Raw genomic sequence first — 26127 nt, 5'->3', positions numbered from 1 at the left:
AGTCAAGGGATGTCAAGTTTGATATAAAAGTTTGCAGGATGGCTGTTTTCTCTGCATTTAACCATCTGCTGGAGCTGGAACTCATTTGCAGAAATTGACTGTTTGAAAGTCAGGTTAAAGTTGACTTGTTAATCGTGGAGACATCCTTGACCTGCTCTCCAGTGGAGAGAGGAAAATTATAATATCTGCCCCCGCCTTTGGGACATCATATTAATGTAACAGAGGCCATTGACCTTGTCCCAAGCTCTTTTAAAACACTATCCAATTAGTTTGATGCTCCTGCTCTTGTCCTTAGCTCTGCAAATTTCCCTTTGTCATCATACGTGCAGTAAAGATATACTTAATTTTGTGTCTGGACCTTATTAGGAAGATATAACTGCAGTCTTACAACTTCATATAGGCAAAAATAAAAAAGTGGGAAATGGAGTGGTTAAATATTTTAAAAACACACCTTTGTTTTTGGATTGTAGATCACCTTTTCTCTCAATAGTCTAAGCCAATATGGCAACAGGATAATTAACTCAGCTGCACTAATGTGTACGCCAGATATGCCGGGGCTATAATGTTCATCACCTTTCCTCCTGTTAAAGAACACAATGCCAAGCTCCGTTGAGTGTTATTGGGAAATAATGTTTTGCTCCATTTGTGTTCTGGGTCAATGAAGTCCATTATTTTAAACTGGTATTCTATAATCACCATTATAAATCATAGGCACAGTAAAATTAAAGATCCGGTCAGTTTGACCTCCTGCATCTTTTCTGTAGAAGTTTGCTTCTTTGGCTCCTCTGCTGTTTTGTGATCATGTCCAGACTACATTGGTAAGCAGGGAGCTCCTCCACAACAAAAAAGATGATGGCATGTGAGCCTCCGACAGCTCCTGTAGTGTACCTTTGAGCACTCAGGTTGCATCAAAATATTGGCAGAGACCTATGAAGATGGCAGCATTGGCCAGTCATCCTTTCAGCTCAGTTTGGTTTACAAAATTATATAGTTACTGAGCACACTGCATAAAAGAGTGGAACAAGAAAGAACTCCCATTTTTTCTTAGTTGCAACAATTGCTCTACATATTTTGCAGCATTACTTAAGAGGATTTCTGTACTGCAGTGTAGTGGGGCTGGATCGAGATGAAAATGTTTATTTTTAAACATGAAATTGGTATATATGTCCGCACATCTACAAACACCATCTTCCTGTGAATGGGTCTAACAAAAAATAAACTTTCAGCAAATAAATATTAAACCTCATAAGCCTGTATCTCAGGAATTTGAGAGTTTCTCTCCTCCTCCAAGTTAGCTGCTGGCCAGATCTTCTTGAGAGACACAGGGACTGTAAAAGCAATTATTTCTGGTAATTGCCAAAAAAAAATGCATCAACTGGGTCTCTGTCACATCACCCTTATCCCACTACATTTGGTGTCATAGCTCTGTCAAGGAAAAGCTTTAGGTCAAAATTCTATCAAGATGGACAAAATAGAAATATATTGATAAATAGATTTTCTTGGAGAAAGGTATTTTTAAAAATCTATTTGCCTGTGATTTATGCTTTGTGAAGTTATCATTTTCACGTCTTCCAATTTTTTTTTGTTATCGAGGCTGTGAATGTGTTGTTAATGGCTTAGCATTTTACACATTCATCTGAGCCAGTGGATCATTTCTCAGGAACTGACAGCTTAACTGACAAACTGTAATTAGGAAATCTGGGAGGTCATTGTACAGCTTTTAACTGGAGTATTCATTTTTATGACTGCGATCTTATGTTGGAATAGGATATCTCAAATTAGTTAAAGCACTTGACTGGAGTTTTTTATTAACTATCTTGTACACTAGCATCAAGCTGCTGGATTATTTCATTGGCAAGCCAAAATCACCAGTTCAGACCTTTGTACAATTAAAGAGTGATTTACCAGTTTCTCCAGCTTTTGTGCAGTGATTCAATTTAAAATGTTAAACCCTTGTTCATTTCTGTATTGAGCAGTTGAACTTAATACCCCTGAGAGATGTTGTACAATTTGTGACATTTTTGTAATCAATAAGTAATAATTATAAATATCACGAAGCCTTGTACCCATGGAGTGTATGTACTGGAATGAGGTACAGATAACAGTGCTGTCCAGAACTTAATGTATAATATTTGCAAATCTGAGGCAAAAAAATACAACATTCACAATACCAAATGAAGATATCACAAGAAGCAGAGTTAAGTGGCAGGGATCATTGGTCAAGGACATGCAGACATAATTCAGTCACCATCTTAAAGTTGATTGCTTCACCTTTTTAATCATGTTTTGATTTGATATTATTTAAAGTTAAAAAGACAAGTGGCAATTTAGGAAACAGAGCAAGTTTGTGGGAATACAAGGGCTCCTCTGCAATGCAGGCTGAGAAACTGGGGGATGTATAATATTCACAGTGCCACCTTAATTACAGTGAGGGAGCTTATGTAGGCGGTTTCCATTATAAACATGGACGTAGAACTTTTTAATGGCAAAGGTTGACATAAAAGAATGACCCACAATGTACACACAAACCTAAGATTTTTTATCTGGATAGAGTGACCCATCCTTCTGCCAGAAATTATCAGGTTCATTTCTAAGGATTCTCTAATTGCTTTGTGTTTAGCAGTTCTAAAACTTAACCAGTACTTCATTGTATTGAAAAATATCGATAGAAAAATATTGTATAGTTTTAACTTAAAACTGTTTATCTGTGAATGCTGTTTACCTTTGACATTTATTTCCTCAGGTCAACGCACAATTAAACAGTCCTCTTAACTCGCCAACCCAATCTCCAACGCCATCTCCAGTGACGAATGTGACAAATGTCTGTCCTGGTCTAGCACCACTGCCACTTATTGCCCAGTTTTCCAGACCTGTGGGTCCAGCACAAGGTGAATAACTCTCCAAATAATATATGTAAAATGTCTTAAACATATTATGTATATTGATTCTTCTAATACACAGGAAGTTTATACTATTAAACACAAAATATATTAATTCACTAAACTTTAACAGAACTACAAATTTATTGATGTAGCACCTATCTAAAAGTGCTGTAGCTTTTTTTAATGAACTGCATTTAAATGTTTGTGATACTTGTACCCTCGGCTGCTTTAGTATTGGCACAAGTAAAGAATCAATTGTAGGGTCATAGTCAACAAGCAGTGATGCAACTGTACAAGATTCTTGAAAATAAACATTTCAGAGTTGCATTTCCTTCCCCCTTCCTCCTCTCTCTCTCACACACACACACACACACACACACACACACACACACACACACACACACACACACACACACACACACACAGTCTCTTTATGGCACAAGAGAAAATAATTCAAATCCCCATCCTCAGTTCCTATTTTTAAGACCAAGTATGCAATTGGGACACTAATATGATTAGTTTAGTTCAATTTATAGGTTTATTTCAGTATGATAAGTTAGTTCGGTACACTGCTTCCATCTTTTTTCCTGTCCAAGCATTTTGCATTTACTCCAACTCTGTATTTCTGGTCCAAAGAAAAACATTCTATCCATGCTACCACATTTCCTCATATACCACGTGTCCAAGGTTAATAATGTCCTAATAATCTATATCCATTACATCTCCAGCATTCAGTTTATCCATTCAAATTCTTGCTCAGTTTGTCAAATGTGACTCACCTTTAACAATCTATCCCAGCAGTCTTTGATCAACCTGCTGATGGCATTGAATTGTCTTGCAATCCATGCATGGAAAGAGTTCATTCTCTTCAGTAACAGAATGGGTTTTCTGTTACTGGAATTGCAGTTCCCAATGTAATCATAGTCTGTGGTTCAAGTTACACACTTCTTGACATGTTACATCCTAAGCTATTTAACTTAATTCATCAATAAATATGTATCAGCACAGATTTACTAAAGGGGGACCTTTCCACAGTATTGATCCATCTGAAGTGGATCAAATCATGGTTGAGCAATGAGAAACACAATTCCTTTGAATGTTTTCTGATTCCTGGCATGAGTTCCTAGTCTCTGTCATGCCTCTCAAGAAAAAAAGTGTGAAGTAGAGAGGCAACCCTTGCAACATTAGTGCGCAACATATGACCCATGAGGTCTTTGTTTCCAGTCTGCCCCAGAGCCTCCAACTTAGCAGTGAAAGGTGGGTTGATGGAAGGTCCTACTGCTTGGCTCAGCTCCCTTCCATGAGGATGTCAAATTTTTAAACACTCCAAGTAATTACATAAAATGCAACTATTTTATGGGATTTGACATAGATACACAGAACATCTTATGCTTAACCAATCGTGCCAATCACCAAGTTGCAACCAATACATTGTCAGCACTGATTGGAAGCACTGGGACCCTTCTAAACCACTGAACTTTGCACCTTTCAATGATCTAATGATTAAGTAACATTTGTAGCTTGTTCCTTCTCTCTAAGTATCACCTGGAACTGGCAGCAACAGATTAATGGCCAGAATTTTCTCTCAAGCAGAGGTCCAGCATGTTGCCCCAGCAAAGAATGAAACATTGGAGGGTGACTCGTTCACACCTTGTCAGAGCCATTTCTAAAGTGGCAGGGATGGAGTTTAAGAGACAATCTTGAGCCCATTCCTGGGTTTTGGCATTGTGCCATTGTTTGGGTCCTCAGCAGCTTTGAAAAATTGCAAGTGTGAAGACAGGTAAAGGAAGAGAAATTAAACTGATAATAGTGTTCCCTCCACATTCTTTTCCTGTGTTTTCAAGCTTGGATAATTGCATGATGTCCCTGGCTAGCTTGAGTGGGCCCTGTCTGTTGTGGTGCTGATACTGTTGTTGGGAATTTCCATGGAATAGGGAGAAGGATTTACAATGAGCAGGTAGGGTTCTTCCATATACAGTCTCTACAGAAGCACCATTTAGCAGGGAGGACTTGAAGGGAAATTCCCAGTCTCTTTCTATGGAAAGGGGGTCCATCGGTTTCCAGATTAAATCCTCAACCTGTTCTTTGGACCAGTGCTCTTCTGGCTTAAGGTGTTTGATTTTAGTTAGTTAAGGTTGTATAACGTCATTGATCCAGAATAAAACACTGATACTGGAGTACTGCATCCAGTTCTGGTCACCTCACTTTAGGAAGGGTGTGAAGGTATTGGAGAGTGTGCAGAGAGATTTACTAGAATGGTTCCAGAGCTGAGGGATGTCAGCTACATGGTTAGACTGGAGAAGCAGGGGTTTGTTCTCCTTGAAGACAAAAATGTTTGAGAGCAGATTTGGTCAGGATGGACAAGATCATAAAGGTTTTAGATAGGATAGATAAAGGGAAAGTGTTCCCAGGAGAGGATGGTTGAAGGACCTGGGGCAGAGATTTATACTATTACAAAAATGATTATACAAAGTTTATTTGTGATCTGGAGCATTCTGCCTACAAGGGTGGTGGAAGCAGAATCAGTCAGGGCTTTCAAAAGAGAACTAGGTAGGTACTTGAAGGAAAATAATTTATGGGGCTATGGGGATAGAGTGGTGGGGGGTGAGGAGGGGACAATGAGATTAACGTGATCGCTCTACTGGGAGCCAGCACAGGCTTAATGAGTGAATGAGCTCCTTCTGTGCTATTATGATTCTGTGAACAATATTAGCACTCCTCTGCTTATTCATTGTTCCCAAACTCTTGTCTACTTAATGCAAACTCACTGGACTTAAAGTTGCTTGAAATGTAGCCTGCAAGTTGGCAGGACTAGGGCTTGTAGTGGATTGGCAACAGTGTGTCAGGTAAGCATACATTTTTGCAAGTTCATTCATTTCAGTAGCCTGACTTGGAAACTATTAAGGGCAATGCTTCTTTACTTGTGGTCAAAGAACTGAGAAGCTAAAAAGGCAAAGCAAACTGACATTAGGTATAAATGTGGTGGGAAGTAAATCAATGAACATTTTAAAATGATTGATGAAACATTTTAGCTGGATGTAGACCAAGACTTTTGCTGAGTCTCCTGGATTGATAAAGACACAAAATTATTTCATGCAAAAGTACAAGTCACGATGTCCAATATTTTAAATAGGAAACCATAATTAGCTTGCTGTTAGAAACTAGGCTGTTAATATATTTTAGCAGTGGTGTTTTCACATATATAACAAAAATATCAGTATCTGGTTAAGATCAACCATGTTTCAATTATGGCCATCAGAAGTGGTTTGAATTGTCCCTCCCTACCAAAAAGGAGAGCAAATGAGCCTTGGAGGTAGAATCATGGTGAGATACAGAACAGAAACAGGCCCTTCGGCCCACTGAGTCCGTGCCAACCATCAACCACCCATTTACACTGATCCCATTTTATTCTCCCCACATTTCCATCAATTCCCCCCAGATTCTACCCCTCACCCACCCACTACCAACAATTTACAATGTCCAATTAAACTACCAACCCACACATCTTTGGGATGTGGGAGGAAACCGGAGCACCCGGGGGAAACCCACACGGTCACAGGGAGAACGTGCAAACTCCACACAGACAGCGCCGGGGGTCAGGATTGAACCCGGATCTCTGGAACTGTGAAGAGCAGCTCTACCCGCTTTGCTTCCCCTGTTTATTATCCAAGGACAGTTGGACTGAAAAAATATTGCCATGTCTTGTGGCCATCAGAAGGTATCTGCCAGTTCCCTTGGTCAAAAGAGCTATAAACGGAAAACCTTAATACGACATGAAACAAATTACATTGATGTTTCAAATGTGTTGAGGGACACCATTATGCAAAATCAAGGTATTTGTTTGCCTATATGACATTGTATTTTTGATGTACTCTCCTTTTGCAGTTCCTGCTCATTATACTGTACTTAGTAATTCCTTGTGATACTGTCAACTGGAATTTAGCCGAGGAAGCAAGTAGTGGATCAGCTGAATGCTCAGCCACAGCTACTTAGAAACCTTAACAGCCTGTGCCTTTTGTACGTTTCTCTCGGTCAAGGACCATAGTCTGGGTTTTACTCCTGCTTACCATCCTTCAGGTTCAGTTTGCAGATTGAAGTTACTCAGTGTGCTTGCAAAGCACTTCCTTATTTTCCTGTTTCTTTTCATTAGGTGATACTCGTTATTCTTTACTTGGTCAGCCTTTGCAGTACAACCTTCCAGTATGTCCACCTCCAGTAATCCATGGACAGTGCCAGTATTCAGCTCATCAGGTATGGATTGAGAAAAGCACATGAGGAAAGAGCTGTCCACAACATTTTAGAGCTAGTTTTGCTTTGATTCCACATTACCGAATGAGCTCTGTAAACATAGAACAAATACTGTATATTGTTAAGAATATTTGCAGATGAATCTTTAAATACTTCCCAACAGTGTACAAGATTTGTTAGAGTGGTGGGTGATTCTAAGAACACTAGTATTTGCACTGAAACCTGGGAATGTGTCGATATTGGCACAAGGAGTCCAAGGGACAACCCTTGCTCATAAATTTCTATGTGAAGAAGCTCTATTCCATTGTTCATACCATCTCAATACTTCACCTTTCTCCTACTCCCAATGAGACACTCCCTGAAGTTTCCAAATAAGTCTCTCTGAAAGAAATGCCTTTTCGTAAACTGTTCTATAGATAAAAAAACCTATTTGCATGTTCTCACTTTCCCTTATCATGAGTTACTTCCTACCCTCAGACTTTGTGTTCTGTTCTGGTTAAGGGGGTGGATAGGTAACCTGCTGAGTGTTACTTGGGCTATGCAAACTATTAGTAAGTCTAGATCCCTCAGACTATTGTATGTCAGTTCATTGTATTTCTTGGTTTAAGTATAATGCTGCCATATGAACAGACTCCATTGATGTATTTTTATTTAAAGGGTCCATGCAGTACAAAACACACTAAACGAGGAAAGAAGCCAACCCTGAAATCTGCATCTACCGATCTTGGCACAGGTGATGTTGGTTAGTATCTGAACCTTCACAGAAATTATGTAAATAATTTGCTTTCTGTTCAAAATTTTCACTGCTGGGAATGAGATTTATTAAAGGCGGAAAGGCTATTCATGTTGTACTGCCTACTGTTAATTTGTTGCTGTAACAAATTTCAATTATCCAATAATTTCAATTAAGCAATGCAAATAATATAGCAGAGTGGGACTTCAAGCAAAAATACTTGGCTTATTAGATAATTTGAATGATGACATTTAATTAAGAGGAAATTGGAGGGAATGCAGTGTGGGATTTACCAGAATGATACCTGTTCTCTATGCATTAAATTATACAGGGCGACTACACAGACAGTTCCCTGGATTTTAGAACATAGAGCTAATTTGCTTGATTTTCAGTTGAGGGGAACTGAGATTGTAGGAAGAGAGGAAATATTTCTGCTCGTTAGGGAGCATAGACTCAAAATTAAAGATAGGCCCTTCAGGAGTGAAGCCAGGATATCTGAAGTTTATGAAATGGCAGTTTATTTTAGGTCAGTTACAAATTGTTCTTAGACACTCCCTCAGGGTTGAGGATGACTTGCATCCACTCCAGTTCAGTGGATTCTGAAATGGCAGATGAAGCCAGTGATGACTTCAGTAAGACCTTTGACAAGGTCCCGCACGGGAGGTTAGTTCAGAAGGTTCAGACACTAGGTATCCATGGAGAGGTTCTAAACTGGATTCGAAACTGGCTGTGTGGGAGAAGACAGAGAGTGGTAGTGGATAATTGTTTCTCAGACTGGAGGCCTGTGACTAGTGGTGTGCCTCAGGGATCTGTGCTGGGACCATTGTTGTTTGTTGTCTATATCAATGATCTAGCTGATAATGTGGTAGATTGGATCAGCAAGTTTGCTGATGATACTAAGATTGGAGGCGTTGTGGACAGCGAGGAAGGCTTTCAAAGCTTGCAGAGGGATCTGGACCAACTGGAAAAATGGGCCAGAAAATGGCAGATGGAATTTCTTGTAGACAAGTGTGAGGTGTTGCATTTTGGAAGGACAAATCAAGGTAGGACACGCACAGTAAATGGTAGGGCACTGAGGAGTGCGGAGGGACAAAGGGATCTGGGAGTTCAGATACATAATTCCCTGAAAGTGGCGTCACAGGTAGACAGAGTTGTAAAGAAGGCTTTTGGCATCCTGGCATTCATAAATCAAAGTATTGAGTATAGGAGTTGGGATGTTATGGTGAGGTTGTGTAAGACATTGGTGAGGCCAAATTTGGAGTATTGTGTGCAGTTCTGGTCACCTAACTATAGGAAGGATATCAGTAAGATTGAAAGAGTGCAGAGGAGATTTACTAGAATGTTGCCGGGTCTTCAGGAGTTGAGTTACAGTGAAAGATTGAACAGGTTAGGACTTCATTCCTTGGAGCGTCGAAGAATGAGGGGAGATTTGATAGAGGTTTACAAAATTATGAGGGGTATAGACAGAGTAAATGCGAGTAGGCTCTTTCCACCTAGATTAGGAGAGATAAGTACGAGAGGACATGGCTTTAGGGTGAAAGAGGAAAGGTTTAGGGGGAACTTCTTCACTCAGAGAGTGGTGGGAGTGTGGAATGGCCTGCATTCTGACGTGGTAAATGCAGGCTCACTCTTAAGTTTTAAGAATAAATTGGATAGATACATGGACGGGTGAGGTCTGGAGGGTTATAGACTGGGTGCAGGTAAATGGGACTAGTGGAATAACGTTTCAGCACAGACTAGAAGGGCCAAAGGACCTGTTTTCTGTGCTGTAGTCTTCTATGGTTCTATGAGGCCTGCAGACTCTGTCACGTGGGCCAAGAGCTGCTTATCAGAGCAGATGGGTAGTTTGTGAGGTGGTGCTCTCCTTCCACCATTTACACAGGGTGTCTGTGTGCTCCCAATGCACGGGCCAATTGCTCTTTCTCTGTTTTGAGTGGTCATGGGTCAGGGATGCCTCAGAGTCAATGGGGGTGTGGCACTTTTTCAAGAAGGCTTTGAGAACATCCTGGAATCTGTCCACCTGGTAATCTCATACCATGACAGAGCTTGGAATAAATTGTCTGCCCAGTGGAGCTGACTGAGTATATTAGAGGCTCATTACTGGGGATGGAGCCTGAGCGAAGACACTGAGGTCCCCCTCAGCCACCTCCTCCCATTGGTCTAAGGAATACTCCCCAATTCGCAGTGTAGAGCCAATCACCTAGAGCCACAATGGATATGGTCTTCACTGCACAATGACTCCAGGAGAAATACAAGGAGCAGTACCAATCACTAAACGTGGCTTTTTTTGACTTCACTAAAGCTTTTGACTCCTCCATTTGAGAGGGATTATGGAACATCCTTCTCAAATTTTGGTATCCACGGAAGTCTGCCTCCACCTTGCATTTGCTTCATGCTGCCATACAAGCCATGGCTCTAACCAACACAAGAATGCAAGGAAACATTCTCTGGAAGACGTGGACCATTTCCCATATCTCAGGAGACAATTCTCAGTGAAGGCAGATATTAATGGTGAAATTCCTTACTGTCATCAGTGCACCAGTTCAGCCATTGAGGAAAAGAATATTTGAAGATCAAGACCTCCGACCATACACAAATCTCACGGTCTACTGGGCAGCAGTGATCCCTGCCCTTCTATATGCTCCTGTGACCTGGACTATCCACAGAAGGCATCTCAAGGCACTGGAGAGGTACCACTAACACTGTCTCTGCAAAATCTTTCAAATCCACTGGCAGAATAAGCAAGCCATCATATAAACTGATTTTTATCAACCAAAGGAATATGGGGCAAAGACAAGTACTGTATTTGGAGTTAGGTCACATACCACCCGTGATCTCATTAGTGGTGGAATAGCCCTGAGAGTCTAAATGGCCAAACTCCTGTCTCTGAGTATTTATGTTACTGTGTCAATTGTATGTAGAAAGTAATAAACACAAAGACATGGCAGTTGGGCACAATGTAACTTTTGGGGTAATGGTTTGCAATAGTGGGCAATAGAAAAAGAAGCTTACTGCCCCCTTTAAAGCTCGCCCTGTAATATTGCAATTTACCAAACACACTTTATTGTCTTGGCTTATAAGTTATTCCTAATTACACTTTGAGTAAAGATTTTTAAACATTTTAACGTTTACTCTTAAGTTATGTAACTAATGGCATGATCTAATGCTTTGGGTTCACCACATCTATCCCAATTATTCTTAAAATAATTTGTTGTAACTTCTGCATAACTTCTGCCTAGGCTGAAAACATTAAGCTACTATCATCTACCTCACAGTCCAATGTCCTCCTGGTGAGCTTTGCACAATGTATTATAAATCCTCACTATAACCTGTGGAAACCTGTACCCCATTGTTTAACCACAGATCCCAACACTCTGCTTGTTTTCACTTGCTTCTTTCTACCTTTCAACGTTGAAGGTGTTTCTCTACGGCTGCTCCCAGGTCCCTTGGTTTCTCCATGTTGAACCCATCTTTTGTTGTTCTCTCCCAGAACTCTATTTCATTCATCAGAATACAATTTTGATTGTGTAACTGATCTATACTATTCACAGTTAACTGCATCCTCTTCCCCTATTTGCTCTCCTTATTTTGTTTCAAATTTAACATGCTTACAATGTATTCCTTCATCCACGTAATCTACCCAAGCATATAAGTAACAGAAGCACTGTGATGCCCTCGCTTTGCAGCAAAATGACACCTCTCATGAATACTCTTCAGCCTAGATATTTGATTTGATATTTTATCAGCAGCAGTAACCCACTTAAAATAAATGGTTTACCAATGTCCGTAACATATTCCACATGTGTGCACAGGAATTTAAATTTGCTGTTCTACCCTCCCCTTCTGCACATGCCCCTGGCCATTGTTAAAGTTTTGCTAACAATGAAAACAAAATTCTACTCACCAATGATTTCCCAAGTCATTGATAATGTCTAAGCTGCTGACTCTTTCCAACATTTTGTGTTTTTATATTAAAGCTCTATCAAGTCCTTGCTAACTTTCCAACAAAAAAATATACAGCTATTTTTCTGTGGAAATTATTAAACTGGTTTTACCATTATTATTTTACCCGTTAACCATAAGCTAATGGTAAGCCAATGGTTTAAAGTTGTCTGTGTTAAATTGATTGCTGTTATACATGAACATTTTTTGCAGAGCTTCTCCAGCAACCAAATGGTCCCATGCTACAGAAAGTACCTTGTAAATTTACCACTCGTCTCCCTCTGCACACTCAATATGCTATCTGGCCCGAGGGATGTTTTAGCCCTTAATCCTTTTATACTTCAATGTAATACCTTGTTTGAGCTTGCTTGCCAATAAACCTCTTTGGTAACAAAATCCTGCCACCAATTCAGTAAATGAATAATTCACACCAGCTATGACCTTTGGGCTGCTGAATGCCTTTGAGAGTCAGGATACAAAGTTTTGCTACTTTTCTCCCCAGTAGAATGAAGTTTGCTTGGAATGCAGTTATTTCTAATACAATGTACGGATATAACACATTTCTTTGTGGGATTCCATACACTGGAAATTTAAATTAGAGGGAAACTATGAAACATCAGTCTGTTTTGTTGGGATCAGCATATCCATTATTGGAGTTTCAGATTTGGGTAGGCAGTGGCTATCTATTGGCAGAACAGAACCAACAGGAGCTTCAGGTTACTATGTGAACACAAATGTATTCTTTTTCTGGTCTGTTCATTTTTGGGGATCTGGGCAGCACCGGCTATCCCAGCATTTATTGCCCATCCCTAATTGTCCTTGAGAAAATGGTGGTGAGCCACCTTCTTGAACCACTGCAGTCAGTAAAGGTGCTCCTACAGCGCTGTTGGGGAGGGAGTTCCAGGATTTAAACCCAGCGACGAGAAAGGAACGGCAGTGTATTTCCAAGACAGGATGGTGTGTGACTTGGAGGGGAACCTGCAGGTTGAGGTATTTCTATGTTGCTGCTGCTCTTAGAGGTTGCAAGTTTGTGAGATGCTGTACTGTATGATGCATTAAAACTAGGGCAGGACAGCTAGTGCAAGAATCTGGAGACACAAGCGACTGTAGATGCTGGAATCTGGAGCAAGGCACAAGATACTGGAGGAACTCAGCGGATCAGGTAACATCTGTGGAGGGAACTGGACAGTCGACATTTCAGGTCGAGAACCTTCATCTGGACACAAATGAGATGTCGACTGTCCATTCCCCTGCATTAATGCTGCCTGACCCACTGAGTTCCTCCGGCATCTTGTTTGTTAGTGCAAGAATCTGCTCACTGATATTTTGTAGCCCTGCAAGAAAGGATAAAGCTATTCGTTGTTTAAATTATCCCCAAATCCGCCGCTACATGACAATCCCAAATTTAAAATGTAAGGAGTTGGGATCTATTTATTAGTGATAAAGTTAGGGTCTGCTTCATCTGAAGTTCATAATTTCATATGCTTAAAAGCAGCACAGTAGTGTAGCGGTTAGCGTAACGCTTTACAGCGTCAGCGACCTGGGTTCAATTCCGGCCTCTGTCTGTAAGGAGTTTGTACGTTCTCCCCGTGTCTGCGCAGGTTTCCTCCAGGTGCTCCGGTTTCCTCCCACATTCCAAAGACGTACGGGTTAGGAATTTGTGGGCGTGCTATGTTGGCGCTGGAAGCGTGGCGACACTTGCGGGCTGCCCCCAGAACATTCTACACAAAAGATGCATTTCACTGTGTGTTTCAATGTACATGCGACTAATAAAGAAATCATCTTATCAAATAATGTTGGTCATATTCTTAAAACAACTGAACCTAGTTTGTTTCCAATGATAAGATATCTTTATTCGTCACATATACATCGAAACACACAGTGAAATGTGTCTTTTTGCATTACTGAGAATGTTCTGGGAGCAGCCCACAAGTGTCGCCACGCTTCCGGCACCAACATAGCATGCCCACAACTTCCTAACCCGTACGTCTTTGGAATGTGGGAGGAAACCGGAGCACCCGGAGGAAACCCACGCAGACACGGGGAGAACGTACAAACTCCTTACACACAGCGGCTGGAATTGAACCCGGGTCACTGACGCTGTAATAGCGTTACGCTAACTGCTACACTACTGTGCCCGCCCTAGACCACAGGAGTATTTCCTTCCCAAACAAAAACAGAAAACGCTGGAAACACTCAGCAGGTCAGGCAGCATCTGTGGAGGGAGAAACAAAGTTAATGTTTCAGGTTGAAGACCCTTAATCAGAATTGGGAAAGAGAGAAAGAAATTAATTTTAAGTGGCAGGGAAGGTTTGGGGGAGGAATGGGTAGGGCAAAGGGATTATCTCTGATACAATGAGGCCTGGGTTGCTGTGAGGATGAGTTGTTAATGGGGACAGTGAGAGGGTGACAAAGAAGTGTGATGTGTTGCAAGCAGCAGGCCAGGGTCTGCAGTTTTTTTTGTTGATTTTTATTTCCTTCAGAAACCTCTTTTAACTTAAATACAGGCACCAGTACAAAGACTCACCAGCAATACTGAAGGAAAGACTCCTTCCGCAAGCCTGGTTATTAGGCTGTCTTAGACGTGAGTTTGTCTTACAGATTTACATCCACGTGTTGGATAAACAAAAGGCAAATGTCCTGCATAAGTGTCATGAAAGGGGTTCTAATATCTGTCTGCTGCATTCCCACAATGGTCATTCCAATTACACGTTAAGTTTTAACATGTGTTTACTCCACTGGTAGTCTTATTCTGTATCTTAATAGTGTCAAAATGCATACCAAGACCTTCTATGCATGGTGAAGTAAATCAAATACACATTAATGAAGTCAAGGATGGGAAAGAGTGTCAGTTTGCCTTACAAAAGGATAACCTAATTGCCTCAAAGTAACAAACATTGTACAAGGACAGTACGGCTGTTTACATTATGGTGTCAGAAACTGCAGATGCAAATTTATTAATCTTCAGTCCACATACTCAACATAGCGTAGGAGAATAGTATAGTTTCATGTGTTTTGTGGTTTCTTACTGCTGTGTGGTTTTAAGTTCGATGACCCACAGCACTGTATTCGGGTGATTTCTCCTCTCGTTGCCAGTTGCTCTGCAGGATTTGGTTAGAACCTATGGACTCCAGAATCTGTGGTCTTGCAGTGAGTAATTGTTCTGGGTTTTCTGTGAAATATATTGACAGTTAATTCCTATGGGGCATTAATTAACAGGACACAGAGCACAATGTGGGAAAAGTCTCATATGTGTTCCATCACCAACTCTTATGTTGTCCCTCCACAGTATCTCCAGAACTTGATCTGTGATTTAAGACCTATTCGAGGTCATGCTACAACTACTTAAGTCGCCTATGACCTGTTTATGTTTACCTCAGTGAGGAAATGCACCATGGTACCCATATTTACTCAACTCTTCATATCTGGAAAGGTGGGACTCTGACACTGTTCAATAAATTCAACACTGTCCTGGTCAAAGCAGTCTGTTTGATTGACAGCCAATCCATCACCCCCAGGGCAGCGTGGCTACATGGGTGCACCACAGCAACCAACTAAAACATCTTGGACAGCATCTTAATAAACTTGATGGGCTTTTACTACCTCGAAGGGCAAGAACAGTAGCCGAATGGCAACACCAAATCATGCCCGATCCTGATTAGGACCGATATCATTGCTCCTTGAAACTCCCTATCTAACAGCTTGGTCACACAGGCTGCAGCAGTTCAAGTCAGTGCCTCACCACCACCTTCTCAGCAGCGATTAGGACTGGACAATAAATGTTGGCCTTGCCAACCTTACCACATCCAGAGAACAATTTTTTAAAAAGACATTTGGAACATGCTGTTAACGATTCTTCAAATCCAGGATGATGTACCATGATGGGTCTTACAGTGACTTAGCAATCTAATTCTAGAGGCACAGCTCTGTCTGCGGAAATTAGACATGTTTCCATGCGGGAGAGGTGGCACTGACTGCAGCTTCTTCCTGTTCCCTTTCTACACTTCTTTTGTTGGCTCTGAGGGCAAGGTGTCTCCCTTCAAAGCAGCTGCTGTTTGAGAGGATACATTAAGGTCAGTTCATGGCCAGCTCTCCCTCCTTGTGATGTCTGTGTTTTGTGGGATACATTTTCAATGTATTTCTGTGGCAGTTCCCTGACTGTTCATAAGCTTTGCAAGAAAGGCAGCTTTGCCTTAACCCCAGGTGAGTTTCAAGAAATTGCTGCATTTGTGCTATTAGATCAAATTAAATTCAGTGCAAAAGGTTTGAAATGATAAGACAAGGTTTCTTTATTAGTCACATGTACATCAAAACACACAGTGAAATACATCTTTTTGCGTAGTGTTCTGGGGGCAGCCCACAAGCGTCACCACGCTTCCGGCACCAACATAGCACGCCCACAACTTCCTAACCCATACGTCTTTGGAATGTGGGAGGAAACCGGAGCACCCGGAGGAAACCCGCGCAGACTCGGGGAGAACATACAAACTCCTTACAGACAGCGGCCGGATTTGAACCCGAGTCGCTGGCGCTGTAATAGCGTTACACTACCGCTACACTACCGTGCCTGCCCATAATGGTACTGATTGATATAACTGATACTTTTCCTTTGATTTCTTTTCTCTCTCCATCCAATCTACCTTTCTGCTCTTTCTATATATGATTTGACTTTAAGTCACAGTCCTTTACCAAATTATGTATCTGAACTTCCAAGTCCCTTTGTTCCTCTGCACTCCTCAGTGTCCTACCATTTACTGTGTATGTCCTACCTTGATTTGTCCTTCCAAAATGCAACACCTCACACTTGCTGCATTAAATTCCATCTGCCATTTTCTGACCCATTTTTCCAGTTGATCCAGATCCCTCTGCAAGCTTTGAAAGCCTTCCTCGCTGTCCACAATGCCTCCAAGGGGAAAGGTTTAGGGGGAACATTAGGGGGAACTTCTTCACTCAGAGAGTGGTGGGAGTGTGGAATGAGCTGCCATCTGATGTGGTAAATGTGGGCTCACTCTTAAGTTTTAAGAATAAATTGGATAGATACGTGGATGGGAGAGGTCTGGAGGGTTATGGACTGGGCGCAGGTAAATGGGACTAGCAGAATAAAGTTTTGGCACAGACTAGAAGGGCCGAGTGGCCTGTTTTCTGTACTGTAGTAGTGTTCTAAAACTCATATTTCACATCCTCTATTAAATTTGATTAGTTAAGGAGATCACCTGCTGTACCCATCATTAGCCAAAGTCCCAAATGACTCGCCATTAATCAGCTCATACTTCCTTCCAACAATTTGTGACACAAAAATATTTGGAGCTTGAAGGGTGAGCAATAGTGGACATGCCACAAGATGTCTCGCCATTTCAGATAGTTTTTCTCCCTGGCTGCTGTTCTGCCTTGTCCACGAGGATTTTCACCTTTCTGAGTTTGTAATCTTTTGGAGTGTTTTAAATAAAGAAGCTGAATAAATTACTGTTAAAACTATCATTTGGCATTAACAAAGTTTGCGATGCACTGTGCATTTCCTTTTGGAAGTCGTCTGACTGAGGAAGATTGTTAGCTTGTCATTGGATTGGTCATCCTCATCCTTGAGATTTGATTCTGGGTGGGATGGAGGTGGATGGGAAGATCAGGGGATTGCTGTGTTGGGGGAAAGATGAGTGGATGGAGGAAGATGGAAATCAACCAGTGCTCGAGCTTCTGATCACTGCCCAGTGACCGCCGGGTTAGAGAGGGGGGATATCAGCCAGGGGAAGACCACAAAGGACAAAAGGTTACGTGTGGGACTTACCTTCACTGCGCAGGAGAAGAGCTAGTTTTCCCAGGAAAGGTCACTCCATGGAATAACATGGTCCAGCTTCCTCCATAATGCTTCGGAATGATCGTTACAGGGAATGAAATATTTTGATGCCTGTCTGATGTGGGAATCACAACGGCCTGGTTGGACTTCCAGACTGATGCGAAACGATCCAGAAATGGTCATTACCACCACATCTCACTTGGTGGTGAATGTATGTTCAATGGTGTGGCACTGCAAGAAACATGCAGTCTAACTTCTGAACAAAGGGTCCCCCCCCACCCCGCACAAGCCCTTTCTCGTGTGAATCAATCTTCTAGCTCAAATAGTGCCTGCCATAAACTAAGTGCTGAGAGAAATATCAGTGTCAACATATAGATGAAAGATTCTGGGAGGGGAAGTCAGTAGCAATGTGTGCACACATGTAAATTCTTCTACGGTTATTCCAACAGTACCCTGGAGAACATCAATCTATCAGGGTTCTATACAGATATGTATTTTTAAGCTTTTTGTGTAAGTGTTCATGCTGTGTTAATCTTGTATGATGGGAAGGAAGTCTTAGGCTTTCCTTCTTAAATATGCACATAAAATGATGCTCAACTGTCAATGTGTCATTTAGAGAGGAGTTAATGAACAATTGGGTTATCTTAGTGCTACCATAGGGTGGGAACTGGCAGACCACAGCAGAGAGGTTTGCAAACAGATTTCTTTAAGAGTTGGTGGTTTTGAAGTGATGCTTCCAGTCGTTGTTGAGCACACAGTCTGCAACTTCCCCGGATTATAAAGTAACGCTCACTTATTTGGATGGCTGTGTATGGTGTTTTGACGATGCACAAAAGGTTTGCAGCCATTCTGGTGTACCTTTCACCCGATGAGAAGTGCTCACAGCAATCATGACTGAATTCCGCTTTTCGAACAGGCATTTGGAGTTCCTAACATTGTGATATTTGCAAATTAGAAGGAGAACTATGTGTGTGTGGCAGCTCCAGCTTGTACCCTGAGTCCTTGGTGGGAATGCCTATTGTGCTCTAAAGTTCTGATAGGATGAATGATTTTACATAGCACACTGTTACGAAAGCCTCATCCTTGATCTTGTTTACTTTGAATCGGTTAAATTGTTCTAAAATTGAGCCCAGCTACATTACAGCCAAGCTGAGCTGGGTTGTAGGTAGCAGGCGTGTGAACCTAATTTAATATAGTCATGAACAATGACTAACTGACATTTTTGTCTCTTGGAGCCACTTAGCATGTCTTTCTTTCTTTGTTTCAGTCGTCGGCCGAATCTTAGAAGTAACGGATCTTCCTGAGGGAATCACCCGCACTGAAGCAGACAAACTTTTCAGTCAACTTTCAATGTCTGGTGCCAAAATCCAGTGGCTCAAAGACTCTCAGCAGCGCAGCAGTGGTTCTGGGGACTGTACCAGAGCAACAGAGAACTCAAAGAATGCTGGTGACCTAGCTGCACTTTATACTATTGTTGCCGTGTTCCCCTCGACCATGGCAGCTCAAAATGCAACTATCAGACTGAATAATTCAACAAACAGGTTTAAACTGCGAACAGCCAAGAGAAGCTATGATCTTCGCATTCTAGAAAGAGCCAGTTCCCAGTAGCCGATGGATATTTGAAAATTCCTTTTTCTTCTCTCCTTTGAATGACTGTATTGGCTTTGTTTGAAGTCAGCATTGTTCCTGTAGTGCATTGTTTTGTCCAAATATCACTTTAGACATAATTAAGGAAAGTTAGTGATCAGTTGGAAAAAGAAGTTTGTTTTTCCCCTAAACTTCCATTTTACACACCCACACATCCCACGTGTATTTTTTCTGTTGTGCAAACGTATTAGAAGAAGCTTATTTAAGTGACACAAACAGTTGACTGTGTATGGTCACGACAAATTTTATTTAACCTGTTTTTTTTTTGATTTTAATTATAAAAGTTTGTCTGCCAGTCCAGACTCTCAATATCTTCTTTGTTTTAAGCTGTCCTTTATTTGCAAGGTGACACTCCTTACCCTATTGGATCTCAGGTGTTAGAACCTGGGTACAAATGCAACAACTTGCATTTATATAATGCCTTCAACATAAAAACACTCCAAGGCACTTCACAAAGACAAGGGGCAATAAACTGGGGTTTGAAGGTGACACAAACATGCATTAGGATTTTATCAGTGGGATACTCGATGTCTGGATGTAGGTAGACTATATTACAGAGGTCGGGTCAAGTTATCCCAGTGGCCTGTAGAGTATAGAATGAAGTTCAACACTGGGTTGAATCAGATGTCATAATTTTGTAAGAACTCTCTCAATCTGGGCAGTTGGTTAGGGAATGGGTTTTAAGTCAAGGATGGGAGCCCTGGACTTGGTCAACCCTAGGTTCAAATAATGGAAGCTGTAACTTCTCAGACTGATGGCCCAGAGGTGATCACTGGGTCGAAAGAAATCACAGGAGGAGATCGTAACATACATTGAGGAGTGGATCCTCATCCTTGGAGGGGATGTGACAGAGCGGGAGCTTATAAACCAGGGACGGACTGAGACAAGATTGTTGGTGATGCATAGAGGTGGTGGTGCAGAAAGGAAAGGGAAACAGTTGGAGGTGTGCTGGTTATGCACGTACCGGTAGGAATGGCAACAGCTCGGGCTGACAGTGGTGGAGATGGAAGGAGGGGGGGTGGCTGGCATCTGCTGTGGCAAATCCGTCATGATAATAACAACAGGATAACGTTCATGTCCCTGGTGAAAGTGTTGGAAGGAATCACACAGGGACTTGCATCGGCAGCCCAACTTCAAACGTTCCTATCCCTTTGGAATGATATATTACTTGCGCAGGACGTGGGCCATTACTAGATGGGATGTTTTCTCCCTTTTTGTGGTTTCTGTACCTACATGAAGCATTGGTCCTCCCTCACCTGCACAGTATATCCTGTTACGTATGGGTTGCTATGCTGACTGTATAAATTGTGGCTAAAGTTGACATTGGGGCATTTACACACAAACTTTTCCATTGTATCTGTGAAGGTTGGCGTACAAATGACTGACGGCCACACCGCTCTGATTCCCATTGGTGTATGCATTGTGAATGTACCCCTACAAGACATCGCGCAGACGTTCCAACTCTCCAGTACGTACCAGGAGTCCCCTCCTATATGAAGATGATGATCTTGCTCCCACACAGGGTCCTATTGTCCAGTCCTGAGGCCACATGCTGAGCACTATTGGAAAACTTACTGCATACGTACAGCCCCCGCACTTCAAATATTTGGGAGTACTTTTCATACATTAACTGACTTTCAACAAAATATTGGGGAGAATGATTACTGCACACAAAAAGAACAGGAGGATGCCACTCAGCCCCTCAAGCCTGTCCTGCCACTCAATATGATCTCTCTGTCTGTGCCAGTTCCCCTTCGCTTTCAATTCCCTGATCTTCAAAAACATCATCAACCTCCTCTTTAAATCCTCCCAGTGACCCAGCCTCAACAACCCTCTGGGGAGGAGAATTCCAGGGGTTCACCACCCTCTGAGAGAAGAAGTTCCTCCACAGCTCAGTTTTAAAAGACCGGCCCCTAATCTTGTAACTATGTCTCTTTGTTCAGGACTTTTCCACTGGTGAAAACATCGAACACCTATCTTGTCCTGCCCCCTGAGGGGCAAGACAAACTTCTAAACTCCAGATCTAACTTCTTCAGTTGCTCACAATCAGGCAATTCTTTCGTCCCAAGGAATTAGCTGCCATGACCTCTTCTGGAATAGCCTCCAAAACTAGTGTACCTTTTCCTAAAGAAGGCGACTAAAACAATGCACAGTTCTCCAGGTGTGGCCACATCAACTCCCTGTACAACTGGAACAATACTTCCCTACTTCAAAACCCCAGCCCTCCTCGCAGTGAAGGTCAATTTTCCACTTAAAATCCTAATTACTTGCTACATCTGCATCCTCACTTTCTCGTGATTCGCGCACACAACACCTAGTCCCGCTGTATTCCACTCATTTGCAGTTTAAGTAATAGTCTACCTTTTGATTCCTCCTGTCAAAGTACCTGACCTCACACTTTCCCACACTCAACCTGTCTGTATCCTGTTGCACCATCCAAATATCCTCATCGTAGCATGCCCTCCCACTTATCTTTGTGTCATCAGTAAACTTGGATACCTCACACTCCAAATCATTAATATAAATAATAAATAATTGAGAGCCATGAACTGATCCTTGTTCAACTAGCTCTGTCTTCCCAGTCCGAAAAAGACCTATTTATTCTGACTCTCTGTGTTCTATGTGATAACCGGTTTTCATTCCATGTTAACATACCTCCTCCAATAACGTGTACTCTTATCTTGAGCACCAACCTTTTATGTGGTTGAATGCCTTCTGGAAATCCAAATACACCACAGCTACACCTTCCCCTCTATCAACTCTTATTTGTTACATCCTTGAAGAACTCCTTCATACCTCTGTAACTGCCCTTAGTTAAGTTGATGACACTGGTTTTGGACCCAAGGTGTTCACCCTCAACCTATATCTGGAATTCTACCATGCTGTGATCACTATTCCCTGGAGGATCCCTTGTTAATCCCACTTCATTAACATGACCAAATCTGTCAAACATGATCTCCCATTCATACAGCTGTGTTGACCTGGTTTGATTGCATTAAGCTTCTCTAAATCTTCCTTGAATATAGACTGCAGCATCTTGCAACAGCAGCTGTTAAGCTCACTGGCCTATAGTTTCCTCCTTCCCTTCTTGAACAAGAGCATCACGTTTATGGTTTTCCAATCCACTGGTACCCTCCTGGAACTCAGAGAGTTTTGAAAAACACAACCGAAGGTCCTACCATCTCTCCAGCCACTTCCTTTAAATCCCTTGGCTGCAGGCAATTGTGTCCTGGCAGCTTGCCTGCCTTTAGTTACTGTTAGTTTTTCCAATGCTTTGTCCTTCATGACAGGGATTGTTACATGTTATTCTCTCCTATTTGAAACTGTTATCTTCAGGATATCTGCAATGTCCTCCACTATGAAGTCTGATGCAAACTACTGGTTTAAATTATCTGCCACTTCCTTGTCTCACCCCCCAGGACTCCCACACTTTCCTCAGCTCCCCTCTTCCTTTCCATATATCCAGAGAAGCTCTTGCTGTGTGTTTTGATATTACTTGTCAGTTTCCTCTCATTATCAATTATCTCCTCCCTTTATTAGCTTCTTAGTCTCTTGTTGCTGGTTCCTGAAAAATTCATTGTCAATCTGGTCCACCACTAGCTTTTGCCACTTTGTATGCTCTAGTTTTTGATTTAATATTTTCTTTGACCCTCTTGGATAACCACAGATGGTTCCTCTTTCTCACAGAGACCCTCATCCTAATTGGGATAAATTTCTGCTGAATTATGACATAGCTGCTCAACTTCTTGCTACTGCTCATCTGCTGATAGTTCCCTTAGTCTATTTTCCCAATCAACTCAAGCCAACTCTTCCTTCATACCTCTGTAACTGCCCTTAGTTAAGTTGATGACACTGGTTTTGGACCCAAGGTGTTCACCCTCAATCTATATCCAGAATTCAACCATGCTGTGACCACTACTCCCTACAGGATCCTTAAATACAAGGCCTCTCATTAATCCTATCTCATTACACATGACCAAATCTAAAATAGCCTGTTCCTGGGTGGATTGCTAATGTATTGCTCCAAGAAAAATCCCTGACACATTCCACAAGTTCCTCTTCCACAGCACCCTTGCCACTTTGATTTGTCCAAACAGCATACAGATGAGAATAACTCGTGAGAATCGCAGCTCCCTTCTCACATTCGATATTGTACAGGCCTCCAATGAAGTAATTGGCAATTCTTCACATAAAGCATCAAACAGCTCCATGCAGTCAGTAAGTCAGACTGGAGGAATTCACAAAGAATTTAGTTTATCAGTGCTTCGGAGTTCTGAGGCTTGGAGAGGAAGTACTGAGGTCAGTTTGGAATGATGCTGTGGCAGCAACAAGTTGCAGAAGCTGCGAGGCTCCTTGTTGCCTTCTTAGCTCAGTACTGGAGGATAGACAAGGCTGAAGGTGACATCCACAGGTACAAATACAGTTGGGACAGTGGAAATCTGAAATAAAGCAAACATTCTTGGAAATACTCAACTGGCCAGATAGAATCAATGCTAGTGACCCTAATGTTGTCCAACCTTGGATGTAATCCGTGAAAAGCCTTAGCACTGACACTTGGAGCACTCACCATCTGTAGCACACAGAAAAAATACCAGATCAAACCTTGGCTTAGGCTATGATTTATATACCGGATCTTTGAACATTCAACAGGCAAATGAACCTAAAGCCAAGCCAAATATTTGCAGAAATTACAGATAATTATTCTTGGAGTCAAAGATAACAGTACTTCTCCTGCATTAACTCAACATAAAACAGATCCTTGAAATGTTCTTGTGCAGTTGCTTGCTGGAATGAAGACCCAGATGTCAGCATGCTTGAAGTAAACCAGCTCCAAAATCCTTCAGACATTTAAAAGCGATACTTTTCATTCAAAACATTAAAACTCTGATAATCCGTCACCCTCAGGACTTTACAGGTGCCGAACTGGCAGACTTTCCAGATGATTGGAGGTTAGTCCTATTAACACCCCAACACTTTTACTTTCACACAGAGGTGTAGTAACTTTGGTGAACCCAGTAAGTGTAAGGGGAGCAGGAAAAACACACACACTCCGGATCTGGCTCAGGCTGTAAACCTGCTGACATTCTGGAAGCCCAAGTCTCGCTCCCTCCGCACACCCAGCCCTGGACACACACTGGACCCCAGCTCCAGCCGCACACCCCACTTGCACTCAGGACCCTCGGCTCACATGAGTGAGCCAGATGCCAGACCAACAGCTCTCTCCAAACAATCAGATGCCAGATTACCAGAGTGTTGCTGTATGTGCAGATGGTCGGCAGGCTTCCAAAGAGTTCTGTTATTCCACAAAGTCCTCTTCCTTAAGGTAATGTTGTGGTGTCTTCATGTAAAGAGTGGCCCTCTCCCTCCACACCCACAGCCTTCCTTGCAGTCCGTGGTGGTCAGAGTAGATACACAAGTCTACTTAACAAGTCACACAGCTTCTGTTTCCTCCTCATCTGACAGAGGGTCAAATCCATGCAGGAAAGGATCTGAGCGAAAGTGTTTCTGATTGGCTCATATCTTAGTTTGTGCTCAAAGGCAAAACAGATGGCAATCTTTGAAGCACAACCATCAGCCTCAGGGAGCCTTCATTTTACCTTCCAACATGGGGCAGCGTCTGCCTGTACCCTTAAATCTGAGCAGATTGGATTGTCAGAAATAGGTAAGATATCTTTATTAGTCACATGTACATCGAAACACACAGTGAAATGCACCTTTTGCGTAGAGTGTTCTGGGGGCAGCCCGCAAGTGTCGCCGTGCTTCCGGCACCAACATAGCATGCCCACAACTCCCTAACCCATACGTCTTTGGAATGTGGGAGGAAACCAGAGAACCCAGGAGAACATACAAACTCCTTACAGACAGCGGCGGGAATTGAACCCGGGTCGCTGGCGCTGTAATAGCGTTGCGCTAACCGCTACACTACTGTGCCTGCCCTAGTCATCAGCCTCACCCACGGATGATGTACTACAGTAAACTCTCAGCCATCTAACATCTGTGGGGAGTGTGGGGGTCCCTGTTGGATGAGAACTGTTCAACAAAACATGACTGTATATCACACTGTAGTATTCTATGCGTAAACCTTCAATCTCCATACCCTTTTAAATAACAATACACTGAAATTCTATATTTTAGGGTTAAACAGCATGAACGTAAAATACAGCAAAAATAAATCAAATGGTTGACTGTAGTTGCCATCACATTATGTCCCAAACCTTCAAAGAGGATGTTGCTTCTAATCAGCCTACAACTGCATGCCCCTTATGTATAAACATAAATATACCAAAAATGTCTTTTTACACTTATTTTGCATGACACAAAATAAAATTCATTGTTTGAGCTGATTTTCATCAGAACAAAACAATTTTATGTAGGCTATGCATAGCCTAACCTGGGCTAGGCTACCGCTTAAAGTAAAATCACTTCATTCTTAATGTCCAAAGGCCAGTGCAATTTATTCACTGTGTTCTGGAAACAGCGTTTCATCAGGTTCAACAGAACTTCTGTGAGTCAGTGTCGAATGCCGAGGAGATTTAGGCTTACAAAGACAGAAGACAAAATAGACTGCAAATGTTGGAATCTGGAACAAGAAACAGAGCGCTGGAAGAACTCAGCAGGTCGAGCAGCATCTGTGGGGGAAGAAAGACGTAAGTTGACGTCTTGGCTTGAGAGCCTGTGTCAGGAATGTGAGGGAAGAGGAAAGGTTGCCAGTACATAGCAATACGAAGGGGGTTGGGGGTGTGTGCGTCAGACAGAGCCACGAGGTGATAGGTAGAGCCAAATGGGGAGGGGATGCCAGGCAGAAGTGTGAACAGTGTGAATGCATTACAGTCTGAGCAGAAAAGCAATTTTGCTGCTTAACAACTTCAAGACATTTTCAAATC

General features: G+C 42.1%; 1 protein-coding gene across 5 annotated transcripts in view; it reads left to right on the top strand.

Moving 5' to 3' along the window:
• Positions 1-19554, top strand: part of LOC127567007 (R3H domain-containing protein 2) — a 200485-nt gene extending 180931 nt beyond the window's left edge. For 3 of the 5 annotated variants that reach the window (XM_052009615.1, XM_052009617.1, XM_052009618.1), the window contains 4 exons: positions 2744-2888; positions 7033-7133; positions 7788-7872; positions 18864-19531. In XM_052009615.1, coding sequence (XP_051865575.1) covers positions 2744-2888; positions 7033-7133; positions 7788-7872; positions 18864-19204 — 672 coding nt within the window. In that variant the 3' untranslated portion in view covers positions 19205-19531. Of the gene's footprint in view, positions 1-2743; positions 2889-7032; positions 7134-7787; positions 7873-18863 lie in introns of all 5 variants that reach the window. The other 2 variants (XM_052009619.1, XM_052009616.1) reach the window with 2 other exon arrangements.
• The last annotated feature ends 6573 nt before the right edge of the window (positions 19555-26127 follow it).

This window comes from Pristis pectinata, chromosome X, assembly GCF_009764475.1.
Source record: "Pristis pectinata isolate sPriPec2 chromosome X, sPriPec2.1.pri, whole genome shotgun sequence".
NCBI classification, from domain to species: domain Eukaryota; kingdom Metazoa; phylum Chordata; class Chondrichthyes; order Rhinopristiformes; family Pristidae; genus Pristis; species Pristis pectinata.
The sequence above is the reverse complement of the archived record's forward strand: the minus strand, read 5'-3'. Positions and strand labels throughout refer to the sequence as shown.